This window comes from Squalius cephalus (genome assembly GCF_949319135.1).
Source record: "Squalius cephalus genome assembly, chromosome: 5".
NCBI classification, from domain to species: Eukaryota; Metazoa; Chordata; class Actinopteri; order Cypriniformes; family Leuciscidae; genus Squalius; species Squalius cephalus.
The window spans coordinates 46,361,491-46,385,826 of NC_137126.1; the positions used below are offsets into that span (position 1 = coordinate 46,361,491).

At 37.5% G+C, this 24,336-nt stretch overlaps 1 protein-coding gene across 1 annotated transcript in view; it reads right to left on the reverse strand.

The window, feature by feature from the left end:
• The window catches only part of tnks1bp1 (tankyrase 1 binding protein 1), a 33,506-nt gene that overhangs the window by 5,306 nt on the left and 3,864 nt on the right, over window positions 1–24,336 (reverse strand). The window contains exons 2-6 of the mRNA XM_079871365.1: window positions 22,391–23,331; window positions 14,174–16,943; window positions 1,824–1,933; window positions 407–539; window positions 46–211 (exon numbers count right to left, since the gene is read on the reverse strand). Of these exons, the coding sequence (XP_079727491.1) occupies window positions 46–211; window positions 407–539; window positions 1,824–1,933; window positions 14,174–16,943; window positions 22,391–23,316 (4,105 nt within the window). The 5' untranslated portion in view covers window positions 23,317–23,331. The remainder of the gene's footprint in view (window positions 1–45; window positions 212–406; window positions 540–1,823; window positions 1,934–14,173; window positions 16,944–22,390; window positions 23,332–24,336) is intronic.

The window sequence follows — 24,336 nt, forward strand, 5'->3', positions numbered from 1 at the left end:
ACTTCTTTAAAAACATTAGAATTATAGTGTCTATAATGATCCCACCTGTGGAGTCGCAGAACCTCCAGTCAGGGTTAGTTCCCTCTGTCAGCGCGGGAAGAGCGCCTCTCTGTCGGACGGCACGTGTCGGCCTGGAACGCTTTATGCTTCGTTTCTTTGCCAGATCGACCTTCGAACGTAAAACGCTGGAGTCCAGCAGAGGAGCTGCAGACTGATCATGCAGAAATATACACAAATACACACTGAGACAGGTGCACAACGAGCACTTTTATACAATACAACACAATCATATATATATATATATATATATATATATACACGGAGATAATATAATGATGCATTTTGCATTGCATTACATTATTGTAATATATAATAAAGAAAACAGTGAACCGAAACGGAAATGCACCTCAAGAACAGGTAGTGCCGTGGACTCCTCCTCATCCGGGACGTCTGGCCTGTCTGAACCAGTAGATGAGTTTCTCTGTCTAGCCCGAGTCAGCCTCTGTAGGGCTTGACTGATTCTGCTCTCTGTGCCAAGACTGAACAGATGAAAACACATGAAAACAACTCTACAGTGAGAGAACTCAACTCTGATGCATTTCATGACCACTAGGAGACAGTCTGAGCAAAACTGACATCCACAAAACTCCTCTTATCGAATGAGCGGTCATTGACATGAATGTTGAGTGAATATATATGCTACTGTTCAAAAGTTGCTTTCGGTAGATTTTTTAAATGTTTTTGAAAAGAAGTCTCTCATGCTCACCAAGGCTGCATTTATTTGATCAAAAATGCTGTAAAATCAGTAATAATGTGAAATAGTATTACAGATTAAAAGAACTGTTTTCAATCTGAATAAATGCTAAAATGTAATTTATTCTTGTGATCAAAGCTGGATTTCAGCATCATTACTCCAGTCTTCAGTGTCACATGATCCTTCAGAAATCATTCTAATATGATGATTTGATGCTCAAGAAACATTTTTGATAGTTATCAATGTTGATTTTCTTTGATGAATAGCGAGTGCAAAAGAACAGTGTGTATGTGAAATAGAAATCATGTAACATTATAAATGTCTTTACTGTCACTTTTGATCAATTTAATGCATCCTTACTGAATAATTATATTATATTCTTCTTAATTTCCAATTCAAAACCCCAAAACTTTTAAACGGTAGTGTAATGGTTAGTCTAAAGGTAACAACTAACTATATTGTAACTTTGAAGTTATGTAATTACTTTGATAAATAAAATATTTTTTTTACATGGCACAAAAACAATGTGTACCCCCATTAAGGTGACTACGTCAAACTTGAACATGTGAATTTACATGAATAAAACTATAAAAGCCTAATTTCTGCAATTTAAATGTAAACATGTAGATAAACAGCAGCATTTACCAAAATAATACTTTTCTACTAAGAGGATATGAAGTACTACTGAATGAATTGGTGAATCTATTTTTTAATTTGCAGAAAAGAATCCCAATGTTTGTTGAGGGCATTTCAGGAGACTTGAGACTTTTAGCACATTTACTCTTTAGACTTTGTACACCATGTGTAAAAATGCAGAAATACAGTCATTTTGTCACCTGATACCAATGAAAATGCAAATAGCTTGTTACTGGAAAAGCAACATTGTTTTGTCGAACAGCTCAGACACTGAACATGTCAGCTGCATTGCTTTGCTTTTTAGTTACATCCCCAAAACTGCTCTAATGCTGAACGAGTGCATGTGATACACTCTATCTGCCGTCCTCAGATGTTCAAAGACAACTGAAGGTTTGTTGCTGCGGTGAACATGATGACACGAGTCATTTCTTACCCATCAACATCGTCGTTGTTTTCACTTTGTTCATCGGTTTCCCCGATCAGATTCTCAGTGTCCTGTTCCACAGCTCCATCTTCCTCGGGTTCACAGTCCTTCAACTGACCCTGAGAGCAAAGAAACACAGGACAACTTTATACTCAGATTACAGTAAAGTCCTGCCATCTGGCATGTGAAATGGTCAGCTGACCGGTGCAGTTTTTTGAAATTGCAACACAATATAAAGTTAAATCACATTGTAGGACAATCAACCAAAAGCTACATGACAGTCAAACGTCTGATTAAAGAGGAATATCAGTGACCAAAATAAAACGTTCAAGCAAAACACTTACTAAAATAAAATGATTTTATTTATGTGCATGTTATGTGATTATTAACAGACATTAGAGAACCATGAACCTTTGATTGTGTTGTTAAATTATTGAAATATTATCTTATAATTACTTTAGGTCAAAGGGGATCAGCTGACAGAAAAAACTTTGAATCCCTGCTTTTGAGGTTTAGATGCCAAAAATGTTGCTTTTGTTTGCTGTGATTTCATAATATCTTATGGCATGACACATTCCTGAAAACAGCCACTACAACGAAACTGAGGAGCAAAACAATTATAGGTCTCAATGTTATGACAGATGACTTTTCAGCAATTGGCTAGAATTTACATTTACTGAAAATATATTGTGGCAAATAAAAGAATAGAAAAGTAATCTGAATTACACAATGCAAAATAATACAATTTCACAATAAGTAAAAGTCAGTCAAGCTTGAGTTGTCTATCTATCTATCTATCTATCTATCTATCTATCTATCTATCTATCTATCTATCTATCTATCTATCTATCTATCTATCTATCTATCTATCTATCTATCTATCTATCTATCTATCTATCTATCTACAGTATCTATCTATCTATCTATCTACTGTATCTATCTATCTATCTGTCTATCTATCTATCTATCTATCTATCTATCTATCTATCTATCTATCTATCTATCTATCTATCTATCTATCTATCTATCTATCTATCTATCTATCTATCTATCTATCTACAGTATCTATCTATCTACAGTATCTATCTATCTATCTATCTGGCCAGAAAATTCTCAATTCACATTCTATTGGCAAGAATTACAAAAAGTGAACCTATCATTGTGGTGCAGCATCACGCAAAAGTGATTGTTTCCAATGGAAAACTCACACTCAGCACACACACACACATACACACACACACAAATGACAATTCGAGCATAAATGTTTTAATGAGCTGGCATGGTCACAAGGGCGAAACTGTACTTTACAAACACAGCAAACACACACACACACACACACACACACACACACACACACACACACACACACACACACACACACACACACACACACACACACACACACACACACACACACACACACACACACACACACACACACACACACTCAGCCATCCAGACTTGTTTTTGAACATAGAACAGATACTTTGCATTTCACATTACTCTGCTGCTCAAAACATGTCGGCGTACAAGAATCGTTCCTAGGAAACAAAACACTTCCTCGTAAACAGACTCTCTGTGACTCTGAGCAAATGTCCATCACTAGACAATCCAGTATATATATATATATATAAATACGGTAAAAATGACTATATCTCTGATCAGAATAAACAGAACCGATTCAATGCTCTTCTATATTACTGACACAGAGTTGGAGGCTCTTAAAGGTTCTGTGTGTGATGCTTTTAATGTTTGAAGTAATGGAAACTAGGGGCAAACATTTTTTTATATTATATATATATATATATATGTATATATATATATATATATATATATATATATATATATACACATATTGGTATAAAAAACAAATGTGTCAAAAGTGTCAAAGTATAATGACAAAGACTAGATCAAAATAATAACAGGCCAATCGTATTAATCGTATCTCAAATTCGAGGCAATATTATAAGTTTGATTAATATTATGATACCATTATTGCAGCTGTCAGGAATAATCTACAGTGAAAGTCTACAGAAAGTGATTATCTGAAATAAGTTAAATCCTTTTACTAAAATATTTGTGATCAACTGATAAGCCAGAAATGGTTTTAAACTAGATACTTTGATTGAATTATGTTGATTGTGCAATGTAAAGATGAATTTTTTCATAACTACTGCATCGTACATCAGCCAAGTCCGTCGATCATGTTAACTCTTATCTAAAACAAACAAACAAAAAAAAAACCTACAGATGAAATAGAAATTAGCTTAGATTAAAAAGCATCTGAAAAGTAGTAAAAATATACATATATCTCACAATTAGTTTTCAACTTCTGGTTGAAACAATGACTAGACAAGATTTAAAGGAATACAGAAATAGTAAATAAATCGGCCCTGACACAATGACTATATATATGAAAATCCTATTACTATTGGAATTTGGTCATATTCCAATTATATGTACCTCTGTTAAAGTCACCATGAAATCAAAGTTGACAAATCGTATTTTTTTAATGGAATATTGCAGTATTTATTATAAATGATTTAATTCGATTTTTTTTTTTTTTTTAAATGTATGCGTCCTTGTAATCTTTAATCAAAATAACTTCCCCTCCCTCTTGCAGCGTCATCTCTTCTCTTCTCTGATGATGTGGGCGGGGCAACCTGTCACTCACATGAGATCCACCAATAGCAAACCACAACCAGCCAATCAATTCCCCACGGACGAAATCAAGCCCCGCCCACATTTGTTCTTGTTCCAGAAGCCGTTTCACTCGGATTTACATCACAATAGTGAAGAAAAGATGATCACGACATCCATTTCATGCTGACTTCAAATACACTAAACCATGTTCTGGTTTTTGGGGATCCAAATAAGACAACTGGAATTAACTGGAGTAAAAACCTTATTTGTAATAGGACTCATGTCCAAACACAAATGAACAGAAAAAAGTTCAAGAAATACTGTTTCATACAATACAATACTGTGCAGAATTGCTAACATGCTGCATATTACTGTATATGGCTTTTGTAAATTTGCATGTACATCAGAGCAAACAAGGTCAATGTGCAGCTTTAGTTTGTGTAGTTACTCACTAGGGAGAGGACTACATTTCGGCTCTACTGTTCCAGGAGCACCATTAGGGTCGTCCCGTGATATTTTACTAACAATCCATGAGTCATGCAGCAGCTAGTGACCTAAAACACACCGTCAAAACCTCTTTCCTGAAGTTACACAAACATTTAAAGATACATATATAGCCATCCACTATCATAGAGGCCATACAATACTGTTGAAAAGTATGGGGTCAGATAGATTTTTATTTATTTATTTATTGAAAGAAATTCATATTTTTATTCAGCAAGAACGCATTACATCGGTCGAAAGTGAGGGTAAAGACATTTATAATGTTACATAAGATTTCTATTAAAAAAAGCTGTTCTTCTTTTGAACTTTATATTTCTTTTCAGTTTCCACACAAATATGAAGCAGCACAGACGTTTTCAACATTAGTAAGAAATGTTTCTTGAGCAGCAAATCATCATATTAGAATGATTTCTGAAGGATCATGTGACACTGAAGACTGGAGTAATGATGCTGAAAATACAGCTTTGATGACAGGAATAAATTACATTTTACAATATATTCAAATTCAAAACAGTTCTTTTAAATTGTAAAAATATTTCACAATATTACTGATTTTACTGTATTTTTAATCAAATAAACACAGTCTTGGTGAGCAAAAGAGTCCTTTTTCAATAACATTTAAAAATCATATCAACCCCAAACTTTTGAACAGTCCACCTAAAACCTCTCTATATAGACATGTGCACGCCTGTACCAATGGGTGCCAAATTAAGGGTCCAATTAAATTTTAGAGTTTTGGGAGGATCAAGACCTGTCATGACTGACAGAGATGCATATAGAGAAACAGAAGACCCATCATGAGAGGATGAGCAAATATACAAGTGAGTAAAAACAAGCCTAGACAGCTCGAGATTCCGAGCTAAAATATTCCAGGACGCCTTACATCCTGTTTAACAGTATTTCATGTGAACACACTGACTCATGCATGTGCGCTGACAGGAATTGTAATCACATTGTAAGGATTAATAATAATAATAATAATGATCAAAACCAATTAAATTCATTTAAAGTCCCCAAGAAATCAAAATTAATTTTTTTTTTTGTTGCTTTTAGTATGAATATGTTAGCCTTAAGTAGCTAGTTTGCTCCAAAACAATGACAAAATGCGCATTTAGAAGATATAAGAGTTCAAAACTCTTTCTCTCACTTCTGCCAATATGGATCAGTGATTTTGAGGACATCACTCTGCACTTCAACTTCTCATCAGATTTTCTGTCCAATCAAATGCTCTCTAGAATCTGAAGCTCCGCCCCCTACATTATAAATAGACGCTGAACAGTGTGTGCGCTAAATAGGGGATAGGGAACGATTCAGACAGTGTTCCATCGGGGCGAATGAAGTCTGGTATCACGTTAGTGTCACGCTCCGGTCCAGAGACACGGTATAACAGAGCGGATCATGTGATCGAGTCGACACAGACCAGAAAACAAATCGGACCAATTCGAATTCTGCAAAGAATGTTGTGTTTTAAAGCGATTTGAAGGAGATTAAGAGGAGAAACGGTTAGACAGACTCGGCAGATAACACCAACATAAATTACTTTTTTAAACTTTTTTTACACATGCATTCAGGAAGCATGATTATGTTCACTGTTTTGCTTTATTAACAGTTACATATTAAATCTAAAAGGGAAATCTATTACACTGTGAAATGCAACTTTACTGAGCTAAAAGGCTCTGGCCGAGCTGTGAAACGCTATTGGCTATTTTAAAAAGGGGAGGAGCTGCTCGATATGTCCCGCCCTGTCTTCCCGTTTCAGTGGAAACTACGTCAACACATTGAATAACGCTGCACGTTTCAAGGCACTTCAGTGGGCCTTTAAATTATAATGAATAATAATTGATATTAATACCAAGTTCTAGCATTAAATTCTAGATGACGCAGGTCCTTAACTCATTTGATTGCAATCACATCATCATCTACATAACGCAGCTGATTGGTTGATGTTGCATCAGCGGCCAATGAGCTGCGGCTCAACATTCAAATACCGTTGCCGTTAGCAGTCTGAAGCGTGCTTTCAGAAACCCTCCACCTTCCCCAGCTCCACCTGTATAGATCTGCTACTGGGTTATGTCTTACATGCTCACATGTTGTGATTGTATTGGCAGTAGCAAGTCTTGGTACTTGCTCTGCAGCAGCAGCAGCGTAGCAGATCTATTTCACTAAGACCAAATACATTAACATTGCCATATCCATTACCATTACAATGCCAATCTCTCCGAGAGTTGTCATGACAAAAATAATTTTAATAATAATTGAATAATATAATAATAAACTGAAAATAATAATTTTGGCCTCAAGGTCCAACCTTTCACAAAGAAAATCGCAACAGCGACTTTCCAAATAAGTTTGAGCATGCAGTAAAAACAAAAAACAGGAATGTTTTGGAACAGACTCAAGGTGATGATACACAGGGCAACTTTTTGAGCAATGTTGCTGAGCAATCTTGCCGAGCGATTGTTGCTTGGGCACTTTCCCATTGAAAATTGTCAATACATTTCTATCTGGATAATTTAGATCAGTTGTGGGCCCTGTGTCTCATCTGGTTGCCCATTGACGGCAACATTGCCCAGCAACATTGCTCAAAAAGTTGCCCTGTGTATCATCACCTTCAGTGTATTGAAGACCTGTCAAGAAAGCACAATACCTTAAAAATTGTCTGATAAAGCGAGAACGGGAGAGAGCAGAGCACATACTCTTACATTATTTGAGTTTGACGTAGTCGTGCGTTTGCGCAGGGAAAAACGCTGCCGGCTTTGCTGGGACAGATTCCGAAGGGACTGTCGACCACGAGAAGCAAAACTTCTGAACGGTGTTATGGCCCTCTCAAACCTTCCCACTCGCTCTTCGTCGTCCTCGTCTTCGTTTATTACTCCCTCACGCTCCAGAGTGCCTGAAACCAACTCCACCGCCTCCTGTAATGAGCGCCGCATGTTGCCCACCCAACCCGACACTTGTGTCTGCACCTCAGAGAGTTTCTCACCCAGGAACTGCATCTTGATTTACCCCAAATTACAAAGTATGTTAGGAAAGTCGGTGGTATCTGGTGGAAACGCAACTCTTTCAGTGGGTTTCTGGGAATAAATCCCAGATGTGAGGTCTAGGGGGCGTTGTAGCCAAAACACACTGGCATCTCTGTAGGCATCTTGACCTGTAAACCAAACTGGACCAGAGTTTATGCCGATCACAGAAAGCACTTCAGGCTGTCTATCAATCCTTGACGCTCTTCCGGCGCTTTTCTCCACAGAGCACATGTAACATGTCAATCCATTCTGTGGTTGATCTCCTGTGAAATCTTCCTGCTTGGATGCAGTAGAAATACAAATCAGGGGAAAAAAATCTTCAGACATCCAATATTGAAGTCCAGTGAGCACTTGTTCTTGTGCACTTCTGCCAGATCCCAATGGAAAAACATAGCAGAACTCCGGCAAAACCACCTCTTATACCTGTCCCGCTGCAGGTACGAACAGGTACCGGAAACAGGCACAGCCCTCAAATGAGTGACAACATCCCAGCTCGGAGAAACAGAGAGAAAGGGGGGAAGGGATGAAAGCCGATCGAGGAAAATCACCCGTCACTGACTGCATTTGTAAATAATAAAATGTAGAAGGACACAGAGAGAGAAAACAGGAAAGAGTTTTATGTGGGAACCTTTCTGTACCTGTGAACTTGCTAAACCACAAAGCCCTTATGCAAACTACTGCTGAATCAGGTGCTTTGTACTTCACTGTGCATTAGTTTGACTATTTGCCATGAATAACAAGCTGTGTTTGTCTAGTTTGAGCCATAGCCTAGATTGCGTGTGCATTAGACTGACACCAGCTGTCACACTGTGAGGACAAGAAACTTTGTAGAAGCCATTTATAAGTATAAGTTAAATTGATTCACAACACATATTGGTACATATATACATTTATAATGTTTCAAAAGACTTCTATTTTTAAATAAATGCTGTTCTTTTGAAAAATATCATGGTTTCCACAAAAATATAAAGCAGCACAACTGTTTTTAACATTGATAATAATAAGACATGTTTCTTGAGCAGCAAATCATCATATTAGAATGATTTCTGAAGGATTATGTCACACTGAAGGCTGAAAATTCAGCTTTGCATTCACATGAATACATATACACAATACACACACACACACACACACACACACACACACACACACACACACACACACACACACACACACACACACACACACACACACACACACACACACACACACTCCTGCAACTGACCACATTTAACCACCAAACCAACGGCAGGGGATTTCAGGACACCTAAAATAGTGTCAGTTGTGATTTCATGGAAACTTGAGCAGAATGAATAAATGAAATAAGAACCAAATTCAAAATATGGGTAAGAATGTCTGTGAAACCTCATAAGTGCAAAAGCACCATGGTTGATTTAAGAAATTGTGTTTTTGAAGCTTTATTGACCCCCGGTGGTTTAGAAAAGCACCTCGATCCAAGTATTCTTCAACAAAAACAACACTCACCAGTCACAACATCTATTCACACTACACTTCAGCATACTAAAGGACAGAGTCGAACAGTATTAGTGAACTACAACACAGCATATCATGACTGAACACTGTTCAACAGAAGGGGTATTATAGACGTTTCCTCAGGCGAATGAAAACTACTCCTGAAACAGATCCACTTGACATTATTGAGAATCATACTTCATAACCATTTACTGCTGAACAGCTCAAACGGCTTCTTTAGAATTACATTTGATTAAATCCTTTCACAACAGCTTAAGAGGTGGAAAGTTCAAATAATACTATAATCACAGTGAATTTCAAAGGAATCCAGGAAAACATTATCTTATGTTTTAATATTACCTCTTAAGCCCACGTTCAGGTGGATGCAGATTTTTTCCCCCAAACTTATTCTTATTTTTTAAAGAACAGATTTATTAAAAAGTTAACAAGAGTACATAAACCAAAGGAGGAGGAGGAGCTGGTATGTCAAAAATTCCATACTGTACATGCACACATTAGCTCTCCTTTTCCTGGTGTAAACTCTCAGTAAGACCCAAGTCAATGCACTAAAAACGGAAAAGTTTTTCCTTTGCGTTTTTCACGTATAGACAACGTTTTCAAAACGATCACAGATCTGCAAAAACAACTAAACTGTTCTGCTATTCTGCTGTCTGGCCAGTAGTTGGCGATGTCACTTTGTAAAAAAAGAAACACTATGCGCCCAAAGACTGAAAACGTAATACACATGCACATGACGTCCTCGTTTTCACAAATTCATGTTTTTGTAGTTTACACAGAGACGTTAACGGGATCGGTTTCAAAAACTTGCACTTTGAAACCTGTTTTCAAAAGTTTGCATTTTCAGGCCCCCAATATGCCATTGTCATGTAAATGAACGACCAAAACACATTAAACGATTTCTGTTTTTAGTTGAAAATGGCATTGTGTAAACGGCCTCTAAGTCTGTAGCTCATTAGATTCCAAATTTTTTTATAAAATAAAATATATGGCAAACATATTTCAATCATTCTGCATCACAGCACATTTGCTATTTGTTTCAAACATTTTTGGAGATTAAACTTTAGGATTATTTTTGACATTTAAAAACACCCTTTACCTAGCCTGGTTCTACCAGACTCTCGTACATCTCATTTGTACAGAGAGTCTGGCCTCTCTCTCCATTGACATGCGTTAACTTCCTTGTAGACGGGTACTCTGTTGAAGTTTAAAACTATTGGATCTGCCCAGAGTCACTCTGGATCTGCCATAACCAATCGCTAACCTTTGGTCGTGACGTAACACTACAACTCAAACTAGTGCACGACCTCAACGTCATCGTTCTCAGCCACTCCCTCTGTTCGCTGATTGGACCGCCAAAAAAATGATCGGAGAGAACCAAAGAATACCCCACAATCCCAGACGTAGTACTGAAGGGAAATAAAATTGAGCGGAAGTACGCAGGAGGGCGGAGCCAGGCTACCCTTTACCTACATATGAGAGGAATAAACGTCTAAACCTAAAGGGCTTTGCAAATATTTTACATGAAGATCGGAGAAAAAAATGATCCCCTGTCTGTTCCCATTTCACAGGAATCAAATGCAAGTTCAGCTCTCTAAACCATAATTAGTGGTGCTTTCTAAACAGCTCATACTTTGTGCTTGATCAAATCCAGTGCATTCTGTCATCGTTTACTCGCCCTCAAGTTGTTCCAAACCTGTATGAATTTCACACAGAAGAAGATATTTTGAAGAATGCTTGTAACCAATCAGTTGACGGTAGCCATTGACGAAAAAATATATATACTATGGATGCTTGATTGGTAAATGATGACAGAATTTTAATTTTTGGGTGAACTATCCCTTTAAGGAAATGTAATGTTGCTGTGATTACATTACTGTGTATGTAAACAGAATATTGTGAATAATGTAATTCTGATCATAATTAGAGTAACCACAATCACGGTAATCACTGTGGTTTATTGCACTATACAGTGCGTCAAGTATACAATTCAATCGCATTTCTGCCACTCAAGAGCCAGGGAATATTTAGCATTTGAAGCAGACAAATAAAACAGCAGCAACAAACAGGCCTCCTGCGTTTGAATTGAACATTAATGTTTCTGTGTACAAGAGAATAGCGACAAAATGGCTGTAAAACAACTATACTTCTTAGTGAATAATGGCAAGGAGCATATAAACACAATTAAAGATGTTCCCCCCATGTCATGTAAACATCCTAATAATAATAATTCAATTTGATTTATCTTCATAAAAATGACTCATTAATGTATTATTATATTTGAATTGAAAATTTTGTGTTGCAGTACAGCGAGTGGCTGTAAAACTACTATATTATATGTTACGGAATAATTAAAATAATGGCATGGAACATGTTAATACAATTGAAGAGATTTGCCCATATCATGTAGACATCAATAATTTAACCAGTATTAATTGTGCAAGAATCAGTCATAACATATTAGTAATACATACATGTAATCAAAGGCAATATCTGTATAACATTGTATAACTGTATAACAATTTCCAACATACATTTATGTTGGAAATTGTACATGATCCCTAATAAAAAAAATAAAAATAATAATAATCTGTTGCGCAAATGCAAAATGCTACAGTACACTTTGACAGTCGATAGGTGTTCTTTGAAAATTCCACAGGCCTGACTCAAAGACAAGCGGCGTGTAAGAATAAACACATCTATACAAACACACACACACACCCAACACAAAACCATCTACTGCGGTGACATCACTCTATGCCGTCATAAAACACCAATGGGAAATTCCAACATGACAATCAATGGAAACAAAGGCCCTGCCCTGAAGACACTGGTCAACCCTACAAGAGGAGCAGCAACAGAACAAGGCTTTTCTTACACTGCCTGTAAACTCACGCCAGGTTATGTTTGTTGTCACTAATAAAATCATGCGATTCTCTATATGTCATATTAAAAGCAAGAACTTTTTGGCTTTGCGTGCCATTGTGTTCTCTTACTAAGGCACAATGCAAAGTTTTGCAAATCTTTTCCTCTGGAGTTCTAGTGTATTTTAACAGCTTGATAACTTCCAAGCAAACACACAAACATCCACTGAGCAAATGTGTCTTCATATCAGGCTATGCCATCATACTGAAGTACATTTTCGAGGATTCATGCACCAGAGACTGAGTTGAATACTAATGCAAACAGATAAGATCTCCTTTCAACAACAGGAAAAAGTTTATCTTACATTGTTAAGCAGCCATCCGAAAACAAAATCTACTATAACTACATTTTATTGATTTATATTTAGCTAGCAAATCATTTTAAAGTACCTTTGAATGGCCGTGAATCAAGGCAGGTGTTGTTTGCACACAAAAAACAAAAACATAATCTACCACTTGTCTTTCTTTACAACGCGCGTTCACAAAACTACATCTGCTCTCGCGTCAACCCAACACGCATGCGTTAGGTGCTCTCGTGAACGGTCGTTCGAGATTAACATTTTGTAAATAAAGTGCTAATTTATGTTTTTGCGCAAACAAAGCACTCGCGTCGCTTCATAAACACATGAACACAGTCACATGGATTACTTTAATGATGTCTTTACAAACTTTCTGGAGCTTGAAAGTGTTAGTTGCATTATTAATAATGACAGAATTTTTGGGTGAACTAACCCTATAACTGCTAAAGCTAACAAGCCTGTGCGCATTGAACTACTGAAAGCCAAAAGGGACAAAATTAATGTTTTTTTTTTTAAACAGAGTTTACCACCAGCTCAGACTAAGGTTAGTCTGTTTAGTTTTTGTTCTATTAAATTGTAAACATTTTCTTCATAAAAATGAATTGATGTAATTTATCAAAATGTATAAAGTAAAACAAATACTTCTGAACTCTGATTGCATCAGCCGTGTTTGAAATGCAGATAAACACTGTGATTGCATATTCTATACATTGCTTTTCAGCTATCGCTTAGACTAATGGACAAAATGACTCTGATTATTATTAATAATGTAAACAACACTGTAAAAAAATGTTTGCTGCCTTAAAATACAATCAACTTGGATGTTAAAGTCATTTCAACTTAAATTACATTAAATGGACTTAAAACAAATAGTTGAATGTTGTATATATAAGTTTATAATAACTTTCTGATCATATAATTTTTTACAGTGAAGTTTTTAATAAAGTTTTAAAATGTTTATATTTTTGTATTACATTATTTTTATATTATATTAAGATGTGCCTTAGATCACAATTACTATTATTGTTATTATTAATAATAATAATAATACTTTTTTGTTTGTACTTAATGTAACTTTTATATTTTATACTTTATATTACATTATTTATATTAGAACATATATTGTTTAATATAATTTTTATATATTTTTTAATATTATAAATTATATTAAGTAATATAGTAATAATACTCTAATTACTAAATGTAAATATTTTGACAATGTTTTTTTTTTACTTTTATGTCTCGGACATTTAACATCTTGAAAATTGGTGCATTTTATAATATTGATCTCGGCAACATTTGATAAAAGCATTACAGTGATTATGGTTAAGGGAGTTTAGACTGTTTTACCTCATAAGAACACCATTTTACATGAGATCAAATCAATGTAATGTAAAGTCCCTTATTAAAACATATATCACAATATTAATAAATAAACAATATTCCAATATTTAACGAACTGCCATTGGTCTCACCTCGTCAGATTGTGCTTCTGGCAGCAGCAGATCCTCTGGTTTGGACTCGGATAAAGCTGTGTGTTTACAGGAAGAGTTCTGTGGACTGGAAGCTTCAGGCTCAAATCCCATCAGGTCCTCCACATCTCCCCGTTCTCCACATGGTTCTTGGGATCCAGGATCAGTGGACACTGGTTTTTGGGATCCAGGATCAGTGGACACTGGTTCTTGGGATCCAGGATCAGTGGACACTGGTTTTTGGGATCCAGGATCAGTGGACACTGGTTCTGGCTGGAGACTCTGCTCAGGTTCTCTGGATGGAGGCGGAGTTGAGGAACGTCTCGCTCCGGTTCCCCATCTTCGTGGTTTCACTGAGAAGTCGTCGTAAAGCACTTGGTCGAGTTGAGGAGAGACCGGGGAGTCGGGAGTCGCATCAAACGATATTAAATCAAAACTCGTAGGAACTTCCTCTCGATGAATCTCTACTGAGTTACACCTCTCCATCTCCATCTCTTTCTTCAGTCTGTCATTTTCTCTTTCCTCTCTCAGCTTTTCTTCTTCTTTCTTTAGTCTCTCTTTTTCTCTCTCTCCTTCCTGCCTCAGTCTTTCTTCTTCCATTCTTTTTCTTTCCTCAGTTTCTCTCTCTTTTTTAATTCTCTCCATTTCTCGTTCTTTTCTCAGTCTTTCCTCTTCTTTCTGTTTCTCCATCTCCTGGAATCTTCGTCTCTCTTCTTCCATTTCTTTTTCTTTCCTTATTCTCTCCATTTCTCGTTCTTTTCTCAGTCTTTCCTCTTCTTTCTGTTTCTCCATCTCCTGGAGTCTTCGTCTCTCTTCTTCCATTTCTTTTTCTTTCCTTATTCTCTCCATTTCTCGTTCTTTTCTCAGTCTTTCCTCTTCTTTCTGTTTCTCCATCTCCTGGAGTCTTCGTCTCTCTTCTTCCATTTCTTTTTCTTTCCTTATTCTCTCCATTTCTCGTTCTTTTCTCAGTCTTTCCTCTTCTTTCTGTTTCTCCATCTCCTGGAGTCTTCGTTTCTCTTCTTCCATTTCTTTTTCTTTCCTTATTCTCTCCATTTCTCGTTCTTTTCTCAGTCTTTCCTCTTCTTTCTGTTTCTCCATCTCCTGGAGTCTTCGTTTCTCTTCTTCCATTTCTTTTTCTTTCCTTATTCTCTCCATTTCTTGTTCTTTTCTCAGTCTTTCCTCTTCTTTCTGTTTCTCCATCTCCTGGAGTCTTCGTTTCTCTTCTTCCATTTCTTTTTCTTTTCTTATTCTCTCCATTTCTCGTTCTTTTCTCAGTTTTTCTTCTTCTTTCTGTCTTTCCATATCCTGGAGTCTTCGTCTCTCTTCTTCCAGTTCTTTTTCTTTCCTTATTCTCTCCATTTCTTGCTCTTTTCTAATTCTTTCTTCCTCTTTCTGTCTTTCCATCTCCTGAATTCTTTGCCTCTCTTCTTCCATTTCTTTTTCCTTTTTCAGTCTCTCTTTTTCTCGTTCTTGTCTCAATCTTTCCTCCTCTTTCAGTCTCTCCTCTTCCCTTTCTCTCTCTTTCTTTAACTGCTCTTCTTTTTCTCTTTCCTGTCTCAGTCTTTCCTCTTCTTTCTTTCTCTCAATCTCCTGAATTCTTCGTCTCTCTTCTTCCATCTCTTTTTCTTTTTTTAGTCTCTCCTTTTCTCGTTCTTGTCTCAATCTTTCCTCCTCTTTCAGCCTCTCTTTCTCCAGTTCTTTTTCTTTCCTTATTCTCTCCATTTCTCGTTCTTTTCTCAGTTTTTCTTCCTCTTTCTGTCTTTCCATCTCCTGAACTCTTCGTCTCTCTTCTTCCATTTCTCTCTCTTTCTTTAACCGCTCTTCTTTTTCTCGTTCTTGTCTCAATCTTTCCTCCTCTTTCAGTCTCTCCTCTTCCCTTTCTCTCTCTTTCTTTAACTGTTCTTCTTTTTCTCTTTCCTGTCTCAGTCTTTCCTCTTCTTTCTTTCTCTCAATCTCCTGAATTCTTTGTCTCTCTTCTTCCATCTCTTTTTCTTTTTTTAGTCTCTCCTTTTCTCGTTCTTGTCTCAATCTTTCCTCCTCTTTCAGCCTCTCTTTCTCCAGTTCTTTTTCTTTCCTTATTCTCTCCATTTCTCGTTCTTTTCTCAGTCTTTCCTCTTCTTTCTGTCTCTCCATCTCCTGAATTCTTCTCCTCTCTTCTTCCATTTCTCTCTCTTTCTTTAGTTTCTCCTGTCTCAGTCGTTCCTCCTCTCTCTGTCTCTCTTTTTCTTCTTCAGTCCTCCTTTTCTCCTCTTCAATCTGCCTCTCTCTTTCTAATCTCTCCTGCTCTTGTTGTCTCTCCCTCTCCTTTTCGGCCTGCCTCCTCCTCTCCTCCTCTTTTCTTTCTTCTTCAATTTTTCTCTTCCATTCTTCCTCTTGCTTTCTCCTTTCTTCAATCTGCCTTTGCTTCTCCTCTTCTTGTTTTCTCTCTTCCTCTTGCTGTCTCTCGATTTCTTTTGCCTTCCTCTCCTCCTCCAAAAGTCTTTCCCTCTCCTGCTGCTGCTTTCGTTCTTTCTCTAACTGCTCATCTTTTCTCTGTTTTTCTTCTTCTTCTTTTTGCTTTTTCTCCGCATCTATGCTCATCCTAACCCTTTGGTAAACAGGAACAGCGACATAGTTCTCCTTGTCCTCTTCAACTTCAAGGTCTTGCTCTTCTTCTGTGTTCTCCACACTAGCAGCAGAGTTCTTGATTTCTGGTGTATTTGGTGGTTTATCAACAGGAACCTTCTCTGTTTCCCTTTCAGATGATCTCTCATTCATCTTCTCATAAGGTGGACTGCAAATAGAAGAGTTTGGAAATATGTTACAGCTTTGAAAGTAAGGACGACAAAAGGCCAGAAATATATAAACATTCATACTTGACATTCCTGCCAACATTTTCATTGCCCACACCACATAATAATGATTATCTTTAGCTATGCATTCACTGATAAAAGTGATTCTGTGGTGAAGTAAATACTAGAGAAAAAAACTAATGTAATTTTTACCTGAATAAGTTAGTTCAGGCAAGAATTTAAAAAACAAAGTAAATTCTTTAATAATACTCAATTTGAGCTTGTAGAAATTAAAGTAAAAATATCAACATTATAAAATTAAGTAAAACCTACTCAACTTTCTGATATTGGTGTTCCCATAATGCAGTGGGGCATGAATAATTAATAAGGTTGCATGTTCACTGTTTCCAGTTGTATTTATCATTGTTTTATGTTTTACCATTGCTTTTGTTGTTAGGTTTAGTAACTTGCTGTTTTGTGACATCTGGGGTTTATTTTAAGTTGAACTCAAAATGGCAAATTCATACTGAAAAAATACCCAACGAATGTTACCGTTGTTGTGTATTTTGTATCAAGTATTAAGGTCTCTGTGTTCAGGAGGGTACCACATTTCTTCTATATGTAGTCTACACAATATCTACTGTATTATTTACTGAGATGTACTACATAAAGCATACACTTTAAAAGCATGGCTTCATTTAGTGTTATACTGTTTTGGGTAAAATGTATTTCAAACAGAGTATTGCAAAGTAAACTTCAATTAAGTAAAAATTACTCAACAAACTTTAACTGGTCAATTTAGTTAAGTAGATTTTACTTAATGTGAAATTTACTTAAAAAATCTGCGTGCAAAAACTTGCAAAAGAAAAATGACTTATTGTTGTTTTCAATGTAGGAATTGTTTTGTTTATTTTATTAAATGTAATTTTTTATTCCCAAAATATATTTTTCAAAAAAGTTGGAACAAGTGGTAAATTTCACAGCTAGATTATTTATAAACAGCATAAATTCATAAACACACTAGTTAAATGAAAGAATATGATGAAAAATGTTACAGATTGGTTTATAATTTTTTTTAAACACATTATTGCATTATTGCACATTATTGTTAGTCAGCTAGATAACAACGTATAAAACGTCAGTAAACATCACAGAAAACCAAACGTTTGAGTTTGTAAAAGAGCTGCATGATTGTGGATCAACTGTCTATCATTTTTTGTGTTGCTTAGAATAGAGATAAAATTCTAAAGAAAAAAAAATATTTTAGTGATTTACAAATGTTAATGTCAAGTTTAGGTCTTGGTTCTGTTTGTTTCTCATTGTTTCCTATTCCCTTTGTTCTTTGTTCCCGCTGTTCATAGTTACTATGGATTTTAATTTGTCATTTACACCTGTTCTATTTTTCCCTTAATTATACTCCCTGTATTTATAAGCCCTTAGTTTCCTTTGTTCAGTGTTCGATCTCATTTATGTTAATGTTGTATGTGGAATTGTATTCTAATTCCTGAGATCTCCTGCGTTTTTTCTGAGCTATATTGCATTAAAGAGTTCTCTGTTATATCCTTATCGTCGTGCGCTTCATTGCAGCCATCCAACCCGTGACAGTTAGGCTACTAAATATCAAGATACAGGTGTTGGTTTTCCTGCTGGACATCACTGCCTGACGCACCTCCTCCAGTGCCTTTTGAACTGGTGTGCCGTGACACCTCACTGAACACTTCTGTGAGCCTGAGCGGGTCATCAGCTGGGGACCACCACTCATCGACGTTTCGCTCCTTTAACCCCAGTACGTCTCGTGGTGGCGGAGCGATGGCAGGGATCACTCCCTGCCACCCCCTGCTGGTGCCCTAGGTGTTTGCCCCCCAACCCTTCTCTTTCCTCCTTAGCCACAGCCAGAAGCTGCCTTTCTCTGCCTCCTCCGCCAGCTCTTTCATGGCTTTCCGATGCCTCGCTCCTGTGCATCCCATGTCGCGGAGTAGGCGAGCGGTTGAGGAACCTACGAAGCCCCTACACCCCACTTCCACAGGGCAGATAACGGCTTTCCAGCCCGCCTCCCTGCACTCTGCCGCCAGATCAGAGTACTTGGCTCGCTTCCGCTCATACGCAGCCTCCACCCCTCCCTCCCAAGGTACAGTGAGTTCCACAAGGAGGACGGTCTTGCAAGCCTCTGACCACATGACGAGGTCGGGCCGCAGGGATGTTTCCACTATCTCCCTGGGGAACTGGAGCTGCTTTCCCAAGTCGACCCTCATGGTCCACTCACTTCCCGGTGAGAGGAGCCTTGCTGTATCTCTCTGGCGGGATGGTCTGACACTCTCTCCAGCCCTTGCGAACTGGATGGAATGTCGTCCTCGAGCGGAAGGTCTGCTGTTCGCCTCCTTTCTGCATGACTCTGACACCTCTGCCAGCTTCTTCAGTACTTGGTCATGTCGCCACCTATAGCGGCCTTGGGACAATGCCGTCGTACAGCCCGACAGGATGTGCTGGAGGCTTGTGTTGCTGGTGTTACAAAGGGAACAGGTCTCTTCGGCACCAAACCATTGGTGGAGGTTTCGGGGACAAGGCAAGGTGTCATAGGTTGCTCTGATCAGGAAGCTGAGCCTAGCTTGGGGGATCTTCCATAGATCGGACCATGACATGGACCTGTCTGTGAGACCTTCCCATGACGTCCAACGTCCTTGCTGGCCCTGGGACACCGCTTTGATGTTAAGGCGTTCGTGCTCAGTTCTTAAATAAAATAACATGTAATTTACCAGCATTTGTAGGGCTGAGCAAATATGATCAGAACTCTTTACTGTTCTTTAATATGAATTAAACGTGGCACAATGGCCTTCATCATCACAGTATGCTAATGCCTATCTAGTGCAAGGGATTTCATCAATAGGATTGAGGACTGTTGGGACACACTCCAGGCACAGGATGGTCATTTGTACATTTGTACCTTAATGACATGTCTGTACCATTTGCTTCACAGGACATATGCTTTCAACTACATACTGTTTATTTACTAGTGTGTTCTAATATGTAACTATGTCATGTTTGGTATCATCTGACAGCTAATAAACTGAAACGAATGGTGGTAAACTTAAAGGGTTAGTTCACCCAAAAATGAAAATTCTGTCAGTAATTATTCACCCTCATGTTGTTCCAACCCCGTAAGACTTTCGGTACAGCGCAGTGCTTCTGGGTTGTACGTCAGAACGCTATTGGCCAGCATCGGCCAATAGTGAGCCTCCGTTCTGACGTACAACCCATAAGCACTGCGCTGTAACACTACGTGAACTCACTCAGACCCACACAGAAGAAAATGAAGAGTTGAATAAAGTTGTTATTTTTGTTTGTTTTTTTGCACACAAAAAGTATTCTTGTCGCTTGATAAACTTAAGGTTGAGCCACAGTAGTCACTTGGACTATTTAAACGATGTCTTTACTAACTTTCTGGGCCGGCAAGTTTCAATTACAGAGAAGCCTATGGAGGAGTGAGCCAACTCTCAGATTTCATCAAAAATATCGGTAACACTTTAAAATAATGGTACATAGTTAACATTAGATAACATATTAACTAACATGAACTAACAATGAGCAATACATTTGTAGCAGTATTTATTAATCTTTGTTAATGTTAGTTAATAGAAATACAGCTGTTCATTGTTTGTTCATGTTATTTCACAGTGCATTAACTAATGCTAACACATACAACCTTTGATTTTAATAACGCATTAGTAAATGTTGAAATTAATATTAACTAAGATTAATAAATGCTGAATAAGTATTGTTCATTCTTAGTTCATGTTAACTAAGGTAGTTAACTAATGTTAACTAATGAACCATTATTTTAAAGTGTTACCAAAATATCTTAAAGGTATAGTGGAGGATCTTTCCGAATTTTAGATAAGACCCGCCCTCTCCACTTTTTGAATAAGTTTGATTGATTCACCAGATTGATTGACAATTAGGAGGACCAATAGTATAGGTGATCCACCCGGAAGTAAAAAATCTTTAATTTGTCTTCCGAAGATGAACAAAAGTCTTAGGTTGGAACAACATGAGGGTGAGTAATTACAGACAGAATTTTCATTTTTGGGTGAACTAACCCTTTGATAGAGATATTTAAGTATCCTAATGTACAATCTAGGCACTGTTGGTTGAACATGCATTGAGGAGAATATGTTAATGTTCTTCTCCCCCTCTGGATCTCCACCCATTTGCCTCATCTTTTGGTTTCCTGTCGGTCGGGTTTGGTGTTGGTAATCCACTAATGTTTAACAATGCTTTGCTCAGGGTATAAGAAGGAAAGGTAACTGTTGATCTAGGAGAAAGGCTTTAACCCCGCCACCCCCGCACACCGGTGCGTAACCTCATACTAGGAGAAAGGCTTTTACGGCCTCTTCTGCACGACAGTGCATTATTTGTTACAACTAAGTTTTCTATACATTACTGTATGTTGTTCCATTCTACTGTCTGTATATTTAAACATGTAACTTAATAAATAACTTTGCCTGCTTTAAAGGCTTTGAGAATCTTTCCTTTTATCACTGATTATGTTGAAAGCTAAAGTGATTATAACTTTCGTTATCTAAACGTTCAGGTTAAATCCTATGTTTTCCTATCAGTTCTAAGAAAGACTTTTACCTTCAAAGAATAAGAGGTTAAAGAATAACAACAACTTTAATGGAGTCAGATTAATTATACTGGAGTCGGATAATTATTTGAATTATACACGTCATCCTTCAACTGCCTTTTGCTCTGATTATTGGTTCATAATAGCAGCGTAAGCTTCCAGCCTTACATGGTTCTGACTAAATGTTCCTTACTTCAGACTGTTTTAAATATGTAAACAAAAAGTAGGAAGTATGTGAAACAAAATATGGAAATATGCATGGAAAAATGTAAATTGACATTCGCAACACTAGGCTACTGATGTGTCAAGAGTTTATATACAAATATGATAATTACAAAAAAATTTTTTTACAAGCGTAGAGCAAAACATATATTATATAGCATCTTGATTGGTTAAATCCTAAACTATACTGTATTACCACCTATATAACTCTATCGCTAAATGTTAAATCTATAACTCTATCGCTAAATGCAAATATAAGGCATAAAGATATTATCAAATTTATTTTATTAGGATAAACCCCTTGAGATGCATCATCTCGTTTTCAAGGGGGTCCTAAAAAAATATTAAGATAACATTGTGACCTTCTACAAAGCTGCTTTGAAACTATGTGTATTGTGACAAGCACTATATAAGTAAATCTGACTTGATGATTAATCATGCTTTAGTATGCAAGACATTAAAGTTGATGAGCAAGATCAATTGACAGTTCAAGTATTAGTTCTATCAACTGAGCCTTGATAAATGTTTTGTGCTTAGAAAACACAGATATTATGAAATACTTATTGAGGGTCAAAAGGAGAAAGAGAGAATGCAGGCTTCACTAACCTTTGAGGAGCACCAGTGGACGGCAAGCGTGTCCTCGGCGTGTCCATGCTCAGATTCTGGATTCTCTGTTTAATGTCAATAGATATTTCAGCAGGTGTGATGTCTCTTTTGTTGAAGGTGTCCCTGCGCTTTGATGCTGCAGATCGATCGAAGAGGAGGCTGATCCGTCTTTTAATGCTGCCTCCAACGAGCTCCTCGTCTCCCTCCTCTTCGTTCTCCACCGGAGACTTGGACTCAGACACTTCTGATGGAGAAAGTGGTGGCTCCTCTTTCTCAGTCTTGCTACTTTCAGCCTCTCTCCCCTCAGTATCGGGCTGAGACGGTGACTCGAACTTGGAGGTCAGATCCGCGGAGAGACGGTTTCGAGCTGGCCAGCATCGTGAAGGCACTTTGAGGTCTGCATCAGTGTCTCCTTGTGGCTTCTGGTTGAGAATCTTTTGATCCCGAGAACCCAAGGATTTTGCTCTGCTCCTGAGCTGAACATTCTTCATATCTTCAGCGGTTACATCAAGCTTTAAGTTTGGACCAGTTTGGTCATTAGAACCAGTTGTGTCAGGACTCTTAGGCTTAACCTGTAAGTCAGGTTTTGGGCGGAGCGGGACGGGTTTAGGAGCTGCACTTTGATCAGACCCATTTACAGTGCCATTTGAGTCTGATGTTTCTAGACCACCAGCATGAGTGTCTGTGGTGTTCAGAAGCGTTTCAGAAGAGGCGGCTCGATTGAACGGTCTGCTGAAGTTGGTTTTGGGGGCCCGGATCGGGCGGACGGTTGCATTCCTTTGCAGGGAAAATGGTTTGGCTGTGAAGTGGGGTTTCGGGTTCAACGCTGGCTTCCCTGTGTCTCCTGGGACTGAAACTGAAGGTTTGTCTGGGTTAATGAGCGATTGGCCCAATTCCCTTGTGGTCGCCTCCACCCCTGCAGCCATGGCTACACACTGCACCTGGATGGGAAAACAAAAGAGAAACACCTCTGTGGGATCTCAGTGGTTTAAATATACTTCTTTAGGACGTTACTATAAACACGCTTGGAAGAGATTGACTTAGTGGTGGAAAGAGTACTGAAAATGTGTACTCAAGTACAAGTACTGTTACATTGCTGAAATAATACTCAATTACATGTCAAAAATACTGGTGTCAAAAAAGTACTTAAGTAACTTAAGTACAAATTACTCTTCTCAAAAACTACTCAGAGTACTAGTTACTTTTTAGCTGGCGATAGTTAATGTATTACCAATAAATATTCAATCAAATCATAGATCTATGTAGAAAATAGCTAGTTTTAACACATTTTTACCTTATTGACAAAGGACATTAATTAGTGGTCATGATACTGGAATTTCTAAGTTCAATATGACACCTTGAAACATATTCAGTATAATTTTCAATACCATCAGGAAAACCACCACATACTAAATTCAAATTTTTGTCCATCCATTTTGTCAAGGCAATCATTATTTTCAAGCTTCAAAAAGCACAAAACTCATTGTAACAGTAATCTATTTTACTATCTTTCTGGGCCTTGCAAGTGGTTATGACATTGCAGTCAATGTGGGATCAGAACGCTCTCAGATTTCATCAAAAATATTTTTATTTGTGTTCTTAAGATGAACGGGTTTTACGGGTTTGGAACGGCATGAGGGTGAGTAATTGTGACCCCACCAGTGAAACCCCGGCTAAAGTTGCAGAATCTAATTATAAGTTTAAGAACGTCAAAGTAGTCATAGTCATAAAAATGACAAAAATAGGTCATGTGTGTTTATTGCTGTAAATGATAGATTATACCGAGGGTTTTGAGATGCAATACTCAAATTTTCATTTATAACATGATAAATACTGAAATGAATGATTTTATTGACACTACTTTTGCTGGGAAGAAAACACCCGGACGTGGGATTCCTAAACAATGATTTCAATCGTATCTGGGTTCATTTCGGCGCAAGAACACC